Source organism: Taudactylus pleione, unplaced genomic scaffold, assembly GCF_031769625.1.
Source record: "Taudactylus pleione unplaced genomic scaffold, aTauple2 ptg000082l, whole genome shotgun sequence".
Classification (NCBI taxonomy): Eukaryota; Metazoa; Chordata; class Amphibia; order Anura; family Myobatrachidae; genus Taudactylus; species Taudactylus pleione.
This window is the reverse complement of record NW_028284484.1, coordinates 10,908,275-10,925,484: the sequence shown is the minus strand read 5'-3', so window position 1 is coordinate 10,925,484 and position 17,210 is coordinate 10,908,275. Positions and strand designations below refer to the sequence as shown.

Genomic DNA, 17,210 nt, shown 5'->3' with positions numbered 1-17,210 from the left:
GCTCATTGCCTTAGTTCACTACCTGCATACCTGGCTATTATTTTCCTACATACCTGGTTGATTATTTTCAGTCTCACTACCTGGACAGCTCTAATTGTTTCTACTTGGACATTAACCCATTACTCCCACCACAGAACTCTTGTGCACATTTATATATTCCTGGACTTTTATTTACTGCCATATTTTATGTCTTCTCAAGCACTTATTAAAAAACCTAGTTTTTTATTCAAATCCGCTTCTGTGATCGGTCCTGCTACCACCCCGGGTCCACAAACAACCCAGAACATAACATGGAGGTTTATCTTCTGAAGATTCCTGTATTTGTGAGCTTTGTGGGTCCCTAGTTGATGAGAATTGTATCCAGCGATGCCAGCCTAAATATAACCCGTACTGGGGTGGGTATCCTTTAGAGGATTATCATAGCATGGTAGGCAAAGTGTTAAATCAAACTGATTGCTGGGTGTGTTCACATGTGCCACAGGGACAGCATAATGTAGGGTTGGTGCCATTTCCGCTGAATATCACGGAAATTTTAGAATTACAGAAAGGGAAAACATTGGATGGAAAATTCCTCTCATCCAAACCACCTCATTTCAAACTCTATCAATTCCAAGTAGATAGATCACTTTTGTGTTTAAACATAACCAACCCCAATAAACCCGGGAGTTGGGAAGTGACAGGGAATAATCAGACGATGACCTTCTCACAAAGAGCTGATAATGAGTCCATAAACCATGATCTGTTACTCTCAATTAAATCTAGTGGGAGACATTTTAGGTACTGGTATGCATTGAGTTCCACCAAAGAAATTATTGCTATGGTGCCAGATGGTTATTGTGCTAAAATAATACAGCCAGAAACTTGCATGTACCAGATGAAGACCCAGAAATAGGATTGTTTGCAAGGGAAATGTGCTTAATGATAATGATGCATACCATTCCTTATGTTCTCTCTGATAATGTATATTTTATAGGTGGAAGAACAGCGTATAAGTGGCTCTCCCCGAGTTCCGAAGGTTTGTGTTACCTGGGAAGAGTAGTCCCAGAAGTTATGACCCTCACACATGTTGAAATGCTTGGTATACATAAAAACACACCATCACCATATCTTCACACACAATATGAACACAGAGGCAAACAAAATATGATACCTGGTGACGTGCACAAAGCCACTCAGTTAATTAGTGAGACAACTGGCTTTCAAGTTTTAGTCGCATTGGATCCCACCAGGATCGCTCGGGGTACATTAAACTTTAGATATATTCAGGAACTTGCTAAATTGATAGATAATATCACAGAGATGTACGATGACACATTCAGGTATACAGGGAGAGAATTGCAAGCGTTGAAGAAAGAACTGGTGCAACACAGGCTAGTATTAAATTATTTAACTGCTGCTACTGGAGGGTATTGCGTAATGTTGGCCACCCAATTTGGAGTAAAATGTTGCACCTATGTCACCAATGATACCAGCGATCCTAAGGAAGTGATAGATCTCAAGATGGATGAAATTCTGCAGCTATAATGGGAATTTCGTAAGTACCATAATGCTTCAGTGGCTGAAGTAGGGTAGCAGATAGAAGGATGGGTTTCATGGCTGAACCCGGTTAAATGGTTCTCAGGTCTAGGGGAATGGGTCCAGGAAGTGATCGCCAGCATCGGCAAATTCTTAATCCTTATACTGATTGTCATCATAATAATTGGCATATGTGTCCGGTGTGTTCCAATTGTGTTGAAGTGTGGAAAAAGTAAAAATAGAGTAAAACGAAAGAATGAAATTATGATGGTGGTCAGTATGAATACTGAGGTAAATACAGAACTGCATTTCAACTCTGAACTAGGAAATACCATAATTTAATGTATTATATTTAGACATGCATAGAATGTATTATTGAAATGTTATTTTAAAACACCTCAGATAATGTAAAGTCTCAAATTTCCCCTTCAAGACTGCCTTTATAGGACTGGTGTATCCCCACACCTTTCACATGATCTTCCAAGATCCGCAGTGTGCATATAATAGTAGTTTTATGTCCCCACTCAGAGACACATTATTGACAGATTAAGAACCACCTTGTGCCATCCCATAATAACACTAAATAGTATATAAATGTAAGCCTAAATTATATTTTAAAATCAGATTGTGATAGCATGTTGTTCGCTATCAAAGGGTGGACTGTCAAAGCTGAATAATTGGCTGAGACAAGATCAGTTTAAAATTGGATCGCAGCGACGCCATCTTGCGACTGGCCACAAGACGCCATCTTGGAAATGAGATCGCAAGATGCCATTTTGCGAATGGCCGCCTAAGCGCCATTTTAGATAAACTCACACTTTAGTACATGTGGCGATATTACTATTAGCATCATGCGATTGCATCTGTGAACATCGCCATAAGTTATGGCGATTCATCAAAAGCCCATTTCATGACTTTACGTAGTTTGGGTGCTCTGGATAAAGTGTGTGTATTATTATAATTCCCCTAAAGGATATATTTCAGAAATGGCTGTACAGTATGTCAAAATTGGATTGCATTAGCTAAACAGAGCAAATGGCCATGTGACAACTAGCCTGTGAAGACAAGCTTCATGGACATAACGTCTGCTCTCACTCCAGGTGGCCCTGCTCGAATACAGCAAGAGGGTCGTTTGTAGCACCTTACATTAGCAGGCTTCCTACAATAAAATACCTTCAAAGCCAAGAGTGTTATCTGAGGTTTGGGTCTTGTAGCTGTGCTAATTTGCATCTACACAGGCCCTGGGAGAACAAAGACCAGTATTTTGGAGCCTGAAAAGGATGAGGGCTGCTGGGGCATGAGCAAGTCATGGAACTATAATGCTCAGCATTACACACTGCTAGGTGTTCACTTCTAAGGATAGCTGAGAGCGAAGAAGCTAAGACTTCAGATCAGCGTTATCTCTGTGCTCTAATGAAATCACGTGCCTGTAGAGGCTCATGCTATAATTGCGTAATCACTGTGAGTTTAAGTGAGATTTAAGTGCACCATTTCTCATACACACATTAATACGCACAATTGCACTGTTAACTAGTCGCATATTAGCGAATGCATAAGACCCAGTATGAAAACGCTGAATATTAGCTCCATGCACACGCATCTTGCCCCAAGTTAACTTTACATCAAACCCCACATACTCACACATTACATATTCACATACAAGGTTCCATAAGCTATAAGGTATAAAATTTGAGTATGCACATTTATTATCATTGCTAGGAAATAAAGGTTATTTCGTAACTAAGGTTTTATACGTGATAAGTAAGCCATGTTTGGTATTGTACTGATGCATACTCTCTCAACAGTATTCCGGTAATATCGATGGAGAGACTGCAACATGCATTCTCAACTTATGGACCGCAGAGACTTCAAGCAACAAAATGTACATTATATGAACAACTGTTAGGATTTGCATGAGGTGGGAAACCAGAGACCACCAGTTGTTAGAGGCTGGATTGTGTCTATTTGAACCAACCTGTTAAATGCCTTGTAACATATGCCCTCTCCTTTAGGACCAATGGTATTAGCAACAAATTTCTCTATTGTGTTGTTTATTCCTGGGGGGTATAAATATGTGTGCTCTGACCCTGGGTTCCTAGTCTTCGTGCTGAATGCTGATTGACGAGGGGTTTCTTGCTCATGCCTACATCTGGACCAGGGAGCGCTGCGTATGTATAATTGTACTTGGGTCTGTATAATCTCTTTGCGCTAAGATTATATGAGGATCATAGCGTGTAACGGCTGTACTTTTACTTGAATAATACTTTGTGCTTTGGAACCACAGGTTCTAGGTCTGGAGTCTTTATTTACTGTATGACTGCGTACGCAAATTAGCGTCATCCTTAGAGGTTTATAGGAAGGATATTAGAAGGTATAGGCAGGGGTATTTATAAGGTTCAAAGACAGAATCCTTACCGCAGTGGGGGGAGAAGTAGGGAAGAGCACATACCGCTGATGTGCAGAAAGTGAACAAATGCCGTGTGCATGCGCACGGCATCTGTTCACCAGTGTAGGGTAAGCCCCGCCCAGCATGTCGGAGAGTGCTGGGCACGCCCCCTATAGTGACAATAATGGAGGTTGCCGTGCGGCTCCGCCCCTTTTACATGAGGTCACGCCCCTTTCCGCAAAGCCCCACTCCCTTTTCGGATGGGCGCGCCTTTGGCGCGCAAAGTGTCCCTGCTCGTCATGGACAAAAGTTGGGAGGTATGGTATATAGTGCTGGAAATTTGGTTAGTTTTTATCATGGATGAGCGGAAAAGGTAGACAGAGGAGGCAGTGCCTCATCTGTGATACACGTTTTACTCCAGAGTTTTAACTATAAAAATTATTAGAATAATACAAAGAAAATATTTATATTTATAATATTTTCTTTACATTTTTCTTACAATTTTTATACACAAAACTCTGGAGTATACCTATGACAGGAAAGGCTCTGCCTCACCTGACCGCACATCACAAGGCTTACGTGCAGCAGCTACATTGAACTAATAATGAATTGCAAACAGACAGACGCGCCAAGTCGAACTACATGTCCCATGATGCAGCGGGACCACAACCCGGATACGCCCTGACATAGTGTACGTCCGTCATGTGCGACGTGTCTCCATGATTCGCAGGACCGGGAGGAGAGCACCGAGCCGGCATCGCAAGTAGCACGGCTGAGGTTCCTCGGTCATTGGCCGGATGAGGCCCGGAGCTGCTTGCGCTGGCTAGCCGACAGCACCCAAAGGAGATAGGAGGGCGGCAAACCGGACCCCGGTCACCGGGTAGGATGGCGGAGCACTGACGGGACGCTGCCCCCTGCCACCATGAACGTGGTGCGGCTGGTGTGTCGCCACAAGACGGCGCTGGGCCTGGGCGCCCTGTCCTTCTTCTCCATGGTGCTGCTCTACCTGGCCAAGTGCACCTCAGAGAGCTTGAAACCACTGGGTCCGCGGGGCCTACCCCATCAGCAGCCCCATGCCCCCCGGTCTCCCGGTGATCCCCAGCACCTGGCACCAGAGAAGAGCGCCTCCACCTTCCTGGCTGTGCTCATTGCCAGCGGGCCCAAGTACACTGAGCGGCGCAGCATCATTCGGAGCACCTGGTTGTCCGCTGCCTCATACGCCCGCCCCCGCGGGGATCTGTGGTGCCGCTTTGTGGTGGGAACGGCTGGGCTTGGGGAGGAAGAGGCCGCCTCGCTGGAGGTGGAGCAGCGGAGACACGGCGACCTGCTACTCCTGCCTGAGCTACGCGACTCCTACGAGAACCTGACGGCCAAGCTGCTGCTCATGTACGCCTGGCTGGACGGGCATCTCGACTACAAGTTCGTGTTCAAGGCCGACGATGACACGTTTGCCCGTCTGGATGTACTGCTGGAGGAGCTGAAGCCCAAGGAGCCCAAGCGGCTGTATTGGGGCTTCTTCTCTGGCCGCGGGCGGGTAAAGTCTGGGGGGAAGTGGAAGGAGAGCTCCTGGGTGCTGTGTGATTATTACCTGCCCTATGCACTAGGAGGAGGTTATGTGCTGTCTTGGGACCTGGTGCACTACCTGAGCCTCAGCAGAGAGTACTTTGCTCAATGGCAGAGTGAGGACGTGTCTCTGGGGGCATGGCTAGCCCCACTGGAATTAAACAGGGTCCACGACCCGCGATTTGACACCGAGTACAAGTCCAGGGGCTGTAACAACAAATATATAGTCACACACAAGCAGAGCATTGAAGACATGTTGGAGAAACACCAGACCTTGGCCAAGGAAGGCAAGCTGTGCAAAGAGGAGATCAAACTCAGGCTCTCTTATATCTATGACTGGGCAGTGCCCCCGTCACAGTGCTGCCAGAGAAAGGATGGCATCCCGTGAGGAGGTGCCGCTTAGTGTCTACCCACACGGTTGTATATATCCCAGTGCAAACCCTGACGTTGACCTACTAGACTAAAATACTTTGTTTCACCATAGGTTTACCAGCACCATGCACTTTGGACACCTGATGTTAAGTTTACGCCTACGGTTTTCATCTCTAAGTTGTTTTTACTGGTTTTAATGTAAATCCAGCTTTAAAATGTCTATGTTGCTAATATTTATAGTCTGCATCCAAAAACTCTCCCTTTGGTGTTTACCAAAAAAAAATGATGTGAAGCTCAATAAACAGGACGTCTCTGATTTTTGGGACTCAAATAGACTGATCTTAATAGTTGTGTCAATGTACTCTTAGGGCTCGTTCACATTATGTATAGATTTGTTTTATTGCATTGTGTACATGTGGTTTGTGGTATTTTTATGACTCCTTCAATATTTTTTTTTATTTTGTAATTTATTGTTGTGTAGTTATGCATGTTTTTTGTGCCACATAATTTATGCATATATCCTATTAAAATCTAGTTTGAGATGCATTTTAAAATCCTAATGTCAATGCTAAGATTTTAAAATGCATGAATGTGGAAAAGCAAAGTTGAGACCAATAATTGTTAATGTATTGTATGTGATGATTTTTGTACAAAAATCCACCTGATTAGTGTAAATGATCCCTTAGGGCTGTCATCAGTATAATTGAAGCTGCTACATACTGAAACATTTAGGGCATGTTATAAAATTAACATTAATTTCCATTGTGCAGTAGTATTGTGAACACAATTGCTAGAATGAAAGCTGCTACTTGAAAAACTTTTGTATTGGGGCTTTGGATAAATTAGCTATGTTTCCATTTAAATAATCTTATTTATTTTGAACTTCTTTTCATACTGTACCTCCAAAACTTTTTATTTTTAGTTTGTATTGTAATTATTGTGTGTTTGTAATATTTAGTGATATCATCTGTTGTGGCATTTTTATATCAGCTTTATTTATATTTAAAATAGTGCTGGTAGCACACCAAGCCATCAGCCAAGCATTTAAACCTTTTAAAGTTACCTGCACTGGCATTTCTCTGTGTGTGACCAAAACAGCCAGCAGATCTAATCGCAATCCTGCTGGGACCATCTGGATTCATCTTATTATCCAGACTTACAAATTAAACGTTACCTCTTGTCCCTTTGGTGTAGAAACCGAAGACAACACATTTATTTTAATTAGTCCAGCAGCTATGTGACAGCTTTTTGGGGATGTCTACAGTCATTATTCAGGTTGTTTAGTTTTCAGTTCTATCCCAGAAAATATGATATGTTTATTGTTAAAATATATCCAAATAAAATCATAACTGGAAAGTCTAATTTCACTTGTCTTTGAGGCCTAAAGGAACAGGCACTACCAGTATCAAAATAAAGACAAACACAGAAAAATGAATGATTTTGTGTGCATTATTATTATCCTTTATTTATATGGCGCCACAAAGGTTCCGCAGCGCCTTACACAGTACATACCGGTAAATGAGCTCACAAGAAAACAGTTAATAGTAATACAAAACATTGTAGGACAAGGAGATGGTTTATGAACATAGCTGCATAACACGAGCAGCAGGACATGAGCTATCAGGTGTTAGGTGCCGTTCTGGGGAGTTAGGAGTAAATTATACTATAAGTAGGGGGAGGAGAAGCACGTGAGGAATGAGGGCCCTGCTCATGAGCGCTTACATTCTACACCAAAGCAAGCAATATACCATGAGGCTATCACGCTGATTAAAATGGGGCTGGACAAACAGCGGTTGGTGGGTCACCGAGGGGTATCCGAATAACAGCCAGCACCTGTTCCTTCCTCTGACCACACATCAGGATTTATGGATCACATGTAATAACAAAACCTAAGGCTGGGTACACACCTGGGTGACTTGCCTGCCGACCCAGGGATCTTCAAACTGAGCGACCGATTGGTAAGCCAACACACTTTCCAATCTGCCGCTCGATATGCCTGCGCTAACATAACAACTGGGTGGGCATTTAAATTTGGCCACTCAGCAAGTAACGGCCGATCCACCCGTACACACAGGCGTGCCAACATATCTGCAAGATCTATCTGTATCGGCTGTGCTGCAAGGCCAATGCAACTATGTGATCAGTGTCGTTCAGACGTATCTTCTGTACACACGTTCAGATGGGCTATGCAAATATGTCGTTCGTCGGCTGATTGAACAACATATCTCATAGTGTTTACCCAGCAAAATACAATGGATGCAGACATGGGGTGGAATTTATGGCATTGATGTAGATCTAACACAGTGTGCTTACGGAGGCAGGTGATCTGTAAGTGTCGGACTAAAACTGGTCAGCAAAGTGGACTGTTTAAGTCACAATAGTTTTTGTTCCTTTTGTAACCAGGCTAATCTTTACTTTGAGATTTACCCTTCTTAACTATATATATATATATACTATACAAAACTTTTTGTTTGCACTTGTTCTGTAGCAAACAATGTAAAATTTACATCCTATGCACAAGCTTTTTAAGTGATTATAAAGTTACACAGTAGAAGTCCACAAACAATGGGGGTGATTCATTTCAGGGCGATGCTGAATAGGGGAAGGAGTACCCTGAGCTATTCAATTGACCGCGCTGTTCAGTCCGAATGCAGGATTTCTGTTCGCACCCTCCTGGGGTACATGCAGAAATCCGACTTAAGTGCCGGGTGCGATGCTGTTTTCTGGCTTTCCTCAATACCCAATACTTTTGTCTTTGCGTTTATAATTGTCTTTCAGGAGAGCACTTACCATGTGAATATAAATTTTGAAGAGTATTTATGAAAATGACAAATAATTCTTAAAAAGTTAACGCTCTACGTATTTATTTCCTCTGCGGGTTACACCAAAATGCAATGAACATAGTCTATGAAGACTGACAGGAAACTGAGGTGTAGACGTACTAAATTGCTGGTTTTTAGAAGTGGAGTTGTTGCCCATAGTCATCAATCTGATTCTACTTATTTATCAATCTGATTCACCTTCTAGAAGATAAATCTAGAATCTGGTTGCTATGGGCAACAACTCCATTTCTAAAAGTACCAACCAATAAGCTCCTAACTGTCATTTTTCAAACACAGCCTGCAAGAAGACAGGAGCTGATTGATTGGTACATTTTCTCTCTCCAAGACTTAGTACATCTACCTGTGAGACTGAACGGTCTCTAATATGAACTTGGCTGTGGTGCATCCTTTTCTCTGCAATTCATTATGCTAATTCTATTTTCATTAGGTAAAATAATTATCTTACATTGAAGGCTAAAAGTCTCTGTCCAGGAAAGTGTTACTATTACTGAGCACTTTTAAATGATTTTATTCAATCTAGTTTTCAAATATAGAACATGAGGGTATATTTACTAAGCAGTGACATGCATCTTCTGAGTTTTTCTTCTGGTGGTTTACTGTCAGGATTGCATCCCACTGATTTACTAAAGCTCAAACTGAAACTTGAGGACAATCCAGACTTGAGAATACAATGGAACATCAAAGCACCATCAATGTTTTTATCATGTATAGAAACCCTTGATTTATTAAGCGGTGGTTTTAGAAATCTCCAAAATGCCTTAAGGGGCCTATCCATTAGCAGATAAATTTGTTCGTTCATCAGATTTATCGTTCAGTCGTTCAATTTATCTGCTAATGGATAGGCTCTGAACGATGAAAATGCGCACTCCCCCGGCCGACAATGTTTGTCTTTTGTCTCTCCAACATGTTGGACAATTATCGCTTATCGCTGACAGATATTAGAAATCTGTCGTGGTAAACGACGAACAATTTTTTTTAATGAAAATGAATATAAACATTAAAAAAAATCCACTCAATGATATCATGCAATATCGTTCATCATTCGTCGTTTGCAAAAATCTGTCATGTACATGACATATCTGTCACCGCAGCCCCAGGGATGTTCAAGGGATAAATCTTTTGTCTTTCATCTTTTGAAAAAGATCTGCTAATGAATAGGCCCCTTACGACCGATCCATCCAAATAAATGATTTGCTTCAGGCAGGTGTGCTTGTAAAAAGCTCTACACCAATCTCTAGGATCTGTGCAGGCTTTTGCGTTATAAATTGTGAAAAAAAAATACAGTGTGTGGTCCACTTTATTGATAACCAGCCATAGGACTTTAACCACTTGCCTGGCATGGTCGTAATTTTCTGACCACACCAGGCAGTTCTTTATCTGTACTGGACGTAAAATTTCGTCCAGACAGATAAACATGAGGGCGGCTGCAGGAAGAGAATCTTCCCGCAGCTGCTGCTCTCAGAGGGACCTGCCGGTCCCTCTGCGTGCCAGCACCCTCTCCCCCTCTGTCTGCTGTGCTGCCGATCACTGCTGATTGGTCAGCAAAGCAGGACCCCCCTACCCAGCGCCTGCAGAACCGAGCAGCCGCTGGGGAAAAGTACGTTAACTTCCCCCCTCACTCCCCTTATGTGCCTGGATCCGGTCTCTAATTGAACGTCGCGATGTTCTGATGGTGGTTCCGATGTTCAGTTATTTAAAAAAACGATTATTTTTTTTTTTATTTTTTTCAAATCTTAAAAAATATATATATATATTTTTTTTTTAATGAAACCATTTTGGATAAGTTAAAATAGATGTTCCTCACCTAATTCACTCATAAGAAAAACCTGACTATTTTGGAGCGGATTTTGGAAAAAAAAATCGTCAGTTAAGTTTAGGCTTGTGGTGAAAAAAACGGGACAAATGGCATTTGTATTGTGGTTTTCCACTTTCCAGTCCCAAATTACATTTTGTGTTACTGGACAATCATCAATACTGAAAAGTAATTGTCAAACTATTGTTAATATTTGCAATAAAAAGAGCAGCCATTACTACCACAGTAAGAATAATGTATAGAAAATTTGCAACTACATCTCAGCATGGAGTTTCTATTAATACCCTCACCCCTTTCCACGTGCTGTTGCTTCAATAGAGGGTTCTTGCTATGGCATTTCCAATGTCTGCTCAATTTAGTGGATACTTACCACTGCAGGTAGTTAAAAATTTAGTGGAGACCTCTGACAGCCTCTGTAGTGATCTCTTAGTGCCAGAAGAGGGAGATCAAACACAGGCCTGGAAATGACAGCCAGCTTTTAATTGGAAGAGTGCCAGAACCATCCAATCAGGGGCTGACTATCATTTCTAGTTCACATTGTAAGCACACAAACCCAATAGTATATGGAAAGGGGAGAGTGAATAATACATTTCAGAAGTTGCAAAACTCCTTTTGGATGAGACAGATGTATAACAAAAACTATTTCTGCCCTATTTGGGGGTTATAAATTAGTTTATTCAACATTTATGCATGCAATAAGGTCAACCTTTACGCCGCCCCTCTCTTCTGCCCATCAGTGATCAGCGCACATTGACGTTAGTTCCCTGTGTGTCACGGCAGTTTCAGCCGCTAGGATCAAGTGAGATGAGAAATGAATCACCAGTTACAATAGCCCAAGTGAAGTCAGTGTATATACTAACTGACTTGCTCGGACTGCTCCCTCCAGGTGCTCTGCCCACACTATGCCCATGCTTACAGCTAATTAACGTATCAGGCTATAGTAAGCTCTGTTTTGCAGAGATTTGCCTACCGTTTCATAAATGTGATATTGATATTTAATCATTCTGACCATAATTTGAGGTTTAGAACTGCTAAGTTCTGGATAACAGTGATTTTACCTCCGATATCTTAATAAGGAATTGTTTTTTTTTTCTAGCCTGTACTTTCAATGAATCTGTAATGCCATCTCCCAACTCCCCATTATATGCCTTAAGTTGCTTATACACACATGGACCTGTTCACTCCACTTTTCTGCACTGGCCTAATTAATCTAGAACAGGGGAAAACTGGGTATATCTGTCTGCTCAGACACAATTAATGCAGTTGGACAATGACAGCACACATGGTCTGATCATGGCTAATGTTCAACTACTTTTTCCATAAGTCATAACCATATTCTGCTCAAGATCTATTGTTATTTGGTCCATACACACTGCTAAAATTGCAGCATGTGTGGCAGGATAGCATATATAGATGGGTTCCGGACTATAGACAGGCAGTAATTAGTTAGACAATGTCTAGATATACACAAGATGTTAGACAGTGAATACTTAGACAAGGATAAAAGTTTGACACAGACAAAAGTCAGACACACTAATGTTAGACATGTAAAAAGTTCGACAGATACAAAAGATTGACCGGGTCAAAAGTTCGGCATGAAGAAGATTGACACAAAAATGGTCGACACATTTTTTAATTTTGTTTTTAGGGTTAGACACTTACCCCCACGGTTAGGGTTAGGCACTTACCCAGACGGTTAGGGTTAGGGTGAAGATTAGGGCTACAAAATAAAAGAAAGTAATTGTCGACCATTTTCATGTCGAACTTTTGACCCTGTCGACCTTTTGTACCTGTTGAACTTTTTACATGTCTAACTTTAATGTGTCTGACTTTTGTTTGTGTCTAACGTTTTTCCCTGTCTAACATCTGGTGTCTATCTATCCCAACCTCGGTCCTCGAGGCACACTAACAGTCCTGGTTTTAGTGATATCCATGTTTAAGCACAGATGGTTAAATTAAAATAACAAAGGTACTAATTAAGTCACCTGTGCTAAACTAAAGCTATCCTTAAAACCTGGACTGTTAGTGTGCCTTGAGGACCGTGGTTGGGAACCCCTGATCTAGACATTGTCTAACTAATTACTGTCTATCTCTTATGCCATACCAAAGCGCTTTACTTGGGAAATATGCGGCAACTAGCTTTGCCATGCTTTGAGATGGTCATCACAGGCTGCAGGGCTTGCTATATAGGGAGAAAGAAGGGGAAGGAGAGATAAGGAGAGAGAGAGAGACAGTAGATATGATAGCGGTCTTGTTGCCTGAGTTATTAATGGTGTAGAAATGACGTCTGATGTTCCACAACTTAATTTATTGTTTGGGACCCACTAGTGGTTCCAAAAATATATATTTTATGTAGCACACACTCAATGCTTCAAATATCATTGGGAAATGAATATTAGACATTCCATTTATACAACATTTCTACAATAAATAATAATAAAATACCCACAAAATAGCAGTACTCTACTGAGAGTGGGTAATATATCTGACCCAGGGCTTGTGATTCAATTAGGCAGCGGCCTTAGGGTACCGACCCATAAGGAGGCAGCACTGAGGCTGCCAGCACAGTAATAAGGATGTCTCTGAAGAGACGTCCTTATTTTATTTAACACTGGTGATGTCCACAGATATTATTAGCCGCTGTCTCTGTACTTAAAAGCTGTTGCCTGGCTGAGACTGCAGACATGTCAAAGTCTGACATGTCTGGTTTAGCGCAGCAAGCAGGTGTATTTCCTCTCTGCATAGTGGACCAGCCATCTATAGGGATGGACTTCGGAAACCGATGGTTAGCAACCGCCGATGTTACCGATTGGATGGGAGTACTTTTTTCATCGAATACTAGGAATTTGATGGTTGCTAGCCATCAAATACAGCATTCTGATGCCCATACGATGGCTGGCTGTGTGGGAGCTGTACGCATCTCTTCTCCTGCGGCTCACCCGCTGCTTTGCTATTCAGAGCAGCGGGTGAGTAGCAGGAGAATAGATGCACACAGCTTTTATTCTCATTGTAGGGGGGAGTCCGGGGGCAGCCCAGGATCTCAGATTGCTGGGCACGCCCCCACAATGACGTGGACGTGGAGAAACATGAGACTCCGCCCCCTTCCACATTCGATGCCGGGCTTTCTGATGACCATCCCTAGCTACCAATGTGCTGCTATCTTTGAGTCCCTTCCCTCCTCCCTCTCGAGGCTCCACCTATTCCTGCTTCTGTGCTTAATTCCTCTCCAGCCAGCTCCGTGGGGTGAATCTGGGAATATGAAGAAGAGAATTCCTGCAATGAAAAGCAAGTATCTGGAGGGATGATTGCTTTTTAGTGTTATTTGGAGGTTTGGGCATATATTAATATTACCTTGAGGAGGAGGAAGGGGGGGTATAATAATATTGTGTGAAGTGGGGGTGTCTTACCATTATGGGGTTGTGTGCTAAGTTTATGTTAGGGTGCATACACACTAGGACGATATCGGCATGATTTCATACCTCCCAAATGTCCCGCATCCAGCAGTCCCGTTTTTCTGGGACTGTACCGCTGTCCCACCACCGGGCCACAGTGTCCCGTGGTGGGGGGGAAGTTGTGGGGAGCACAAACCGCTGCTCTGCATATCAGAGCAGCAGGTGTGCAGGAGGAGAACAAATGCCGTGCGCATGCGCACAGCATCTGTTCACTCGTGTAGGGAGAGCCTGTGGGCTGCCCAGCTACTCGGAGAGTGTTGGGCACGCCCCCATAGTGATGAAAACGGGGGAAGCTGCGAGGCTCCACCCTGTTTTCCATATGCTCCACCCCTTTTCATGAAGCCACTCCCGTTTGGACGCGCGTGCCAGAGGTATGCGAACTGTCCATCCCCAGGATGGCTGAATGTTGGGAGGTATGCGATTTGGCATATTGGCATGACAAATCATGTATATCGCCTAGTGTGTACGCACTGTTGCACGCTCCTGCTGGTCGTATGTGACGTCTTCAGGTTCTGTGTTGCATGGATAATCGATAGATATCGCATGCAATAGGGCGCCAATCGCACAGTGTGTACGGCCAACCGGACGACCAGACTATTTTTCCGGCAATGTTGACGTTTACATGTAGCCACTCCCATTTCCTCCCACAATTCTCTGCCTCTCCAGCATGATGGCTGCTCCCTGGAGACCTGCAGACGCGATTCTGTGTTTGTGAAAAAGCAATTGTGGGTTTATGCAGCCGTTGCAGCTCCTGCTGGTATGTTATCATAATCATCAGGTGAAGTGTGTGTGTGTGTGTGTGTGTGTGTGTGTGTGTGTGTGTGTGTGTGTGTGTGTGTGTGTGTGTGTGTGTGTGTGTGTGTGTGTGTGTGTGTGTGTGTGTGTGTGTGTGTGTGTGTGTGTGTGTGTGTGTGTGTGTGTGTGTGTGTGTGTGTGTGTGTGTGTGTGTGTGTGTGTGTGTGTGTGTGTGTGTGTGTGTGTGTACATTTTTTTCTCCTTCTTTGTAGTTTCAAATGCCTTTGGAGAAAAACTCTGAATTTGTCAAAGATTTTATACAAGGGTAATGAATGAATGTCATTGGAAAATACGGTCCAAAGATTACTGTAATAAAGAGAAGCGAGCCACAGCTATCCAGAGATTGGTATCCATTTGTAAGCCGTACCATAGTGAAGCAGATCCCAAATGAGTAAAGAAGAAAATCCAGAATTTCAAAACAGTTTTCTTAAAGTAACACAAAAAAGTTTAGCGTTAAAAAGATCTGTGGCTGGCACCGATTACATCTATATACCCACGGGAAAAAAAAAATTAGCAATAAAAGGTGTACTTTTACAGTGCATTCGGAAAGTATTCACAGCGCTTCACTTTTTCCACATTTTGTTATGTTACAGCTTTATTCCAAAATGTAATAAATTAATTTTTGTCCTCAAAATTCTACACACAATACCCCATAATGAAAACATGTAAAAAGTTTTTTTTGAGATTTTTGCAAATTTAATAAAAAAAATAAATAAGAAATCACTGGTTAAACTGGCTACCAACACTACATACAAAATGTTAACATGCTAACCAGTAACTCCCTATAGTTCATAACTTGCGGACGCATGATGCGATCTCCTTGCCGAAAGAACTGGAGATCTGCAAATGAACAGTGATTTAATATAATACCAAACATGACATGTCTGCTATGTTCTAAACCTTAGATCTTATTTAAGTACATATTACATCATAATTACTTTGTTAAAAAGACCTTTAATAACTCTCTTTATTAACTTATTGTAACTAGGAACCATTATATACATATGCGTTCGCATATGTGCGTCTGTGCATTGATGTAGGAAATGTTCATATGTATGTATGTGAGGACGCACGTGGGCGTCTATGTGTACGCATGTGGTTACACAAAATAGCATCTATGTGTAAGCATATAAGTCTATGTGTGTGCGTCATGTGAATCAGTGTATGTGTGTGGTGGGTTCGCAATTGTGCACATTGGATTGCACCGACGCAAAGTAGCGTCCGATTGCAAACGATCATACTCAATTATTTGACTTTGACAGTCCAACCTTTGATAGCAAACATAAAACTATCACATTCTGGTCTTAACCTTTCCAGTCATGCATAATAATGTATTATTCAATGTTCTAAATGGTGTGACACAAGTCAGTCATTAAACCGTTAATAATGCGTTTCAAGAGGGTAGAACATCCCTTATACGCACTCAGCGGATCTATACGGGACCATGGGTAAGATGTGGGATCTCATCGAACCTATAAAGGAGGTCTGGGAGAATTGAGACTACATAATCTAGGATGTTTAATTCAACATTTTTCAATAATTATTATTATACATGACTTAGCCTATTAGCATATTATTATCTGAAGGCACATTCAGTCAGGACCGTAATGCAGTTCTTTATCAACCTTTGTACCCATATCACCACCATCAAAATTTCATTTTTACTGTTCACTTTAGTGGTACATTTTCCACACTTCAACACAGCAAAGACATCTGACACATAAACCAGTTACTAAGATGACAAGTATAAGGAAAAGGAGCTTACCTACATTTGCTATCATTTCCTGAGCCCACTCTCCTAGACCAGAGAACCATTTTACAGGGTTCAACCATGAGAACCACTCTGCTATCTTCTCCTCCGTCTCAATTAGCGAGGAATTATGGTTCTTTCGAAATTCCCATTTCAGCTGGAGAATTTCATCCATCTTCCAGTCAATCACTTCCTTTGGGTCATTGGTATTATTGGTAACATTCGTGCAACACTTGACACCAAATTGGGTGGCCTAAGTCACACAATATCCACCAGTAATAGATGTTAAATAGTTTAGCACTAGCCTATGTTGTACTAACTCCTTTTTATAAGCTTGTAGCTCTTTACCTGTATACCTGAAAGTTTCATCATACATCTCGGTGATATTATCTATTAATTTAGCCAGGTCTTGGATGTATCTAAAATTTAAAGTTCCCCAAGCGATCCTGGTGGGATCTAATGCTACCACAATTTGGAAGCCAGTTGTTTCACTAATCAACTGTATGGCTGTATGTACTTCACCAGGATTCATGTTTCTTTTGTCTCTGTGTTCATACTGCGTATGAAGGTATGGAGATGGTGTGTTTTTATGGATACCAAGCATTTCACCATGTGTAAGGGTCATAACTTCTGGTAACACTCTACCAATAAAACATAAACCTTCTGAACTCGGAGAGAGCCACTTGTACGCTTTCCTTCCACATATAAAATACATATAATT

General features: G+C 42.0%; 1 protein-coding gene across 1 annotated transcript; it reads left to right on the top strand.

Moving 5' to 3' along the window:
- The first annotated feature begins 4,552 nt into the window (after nt 1-4,552).
- Nucleotides 4,553-7,271, top strand: B3GALT6 (beta-1,3-galactosyltransferase 6). Its single transcript, XM_088468243.1, has one exon. The coding sequence runs from the start codon at nt 4,824-4,826 to the stop codon at nt 5,850-5,852; it is 1,029 nt and encodes a 342-aa protein (XP_088324369.1). The 5' UTR covers nt 4,553-4,823; the 3' UTR covers nt 5,853-7,271.
- Nucleotides 7,272-17,210: the final 9,939 nt, after the last annotated feature.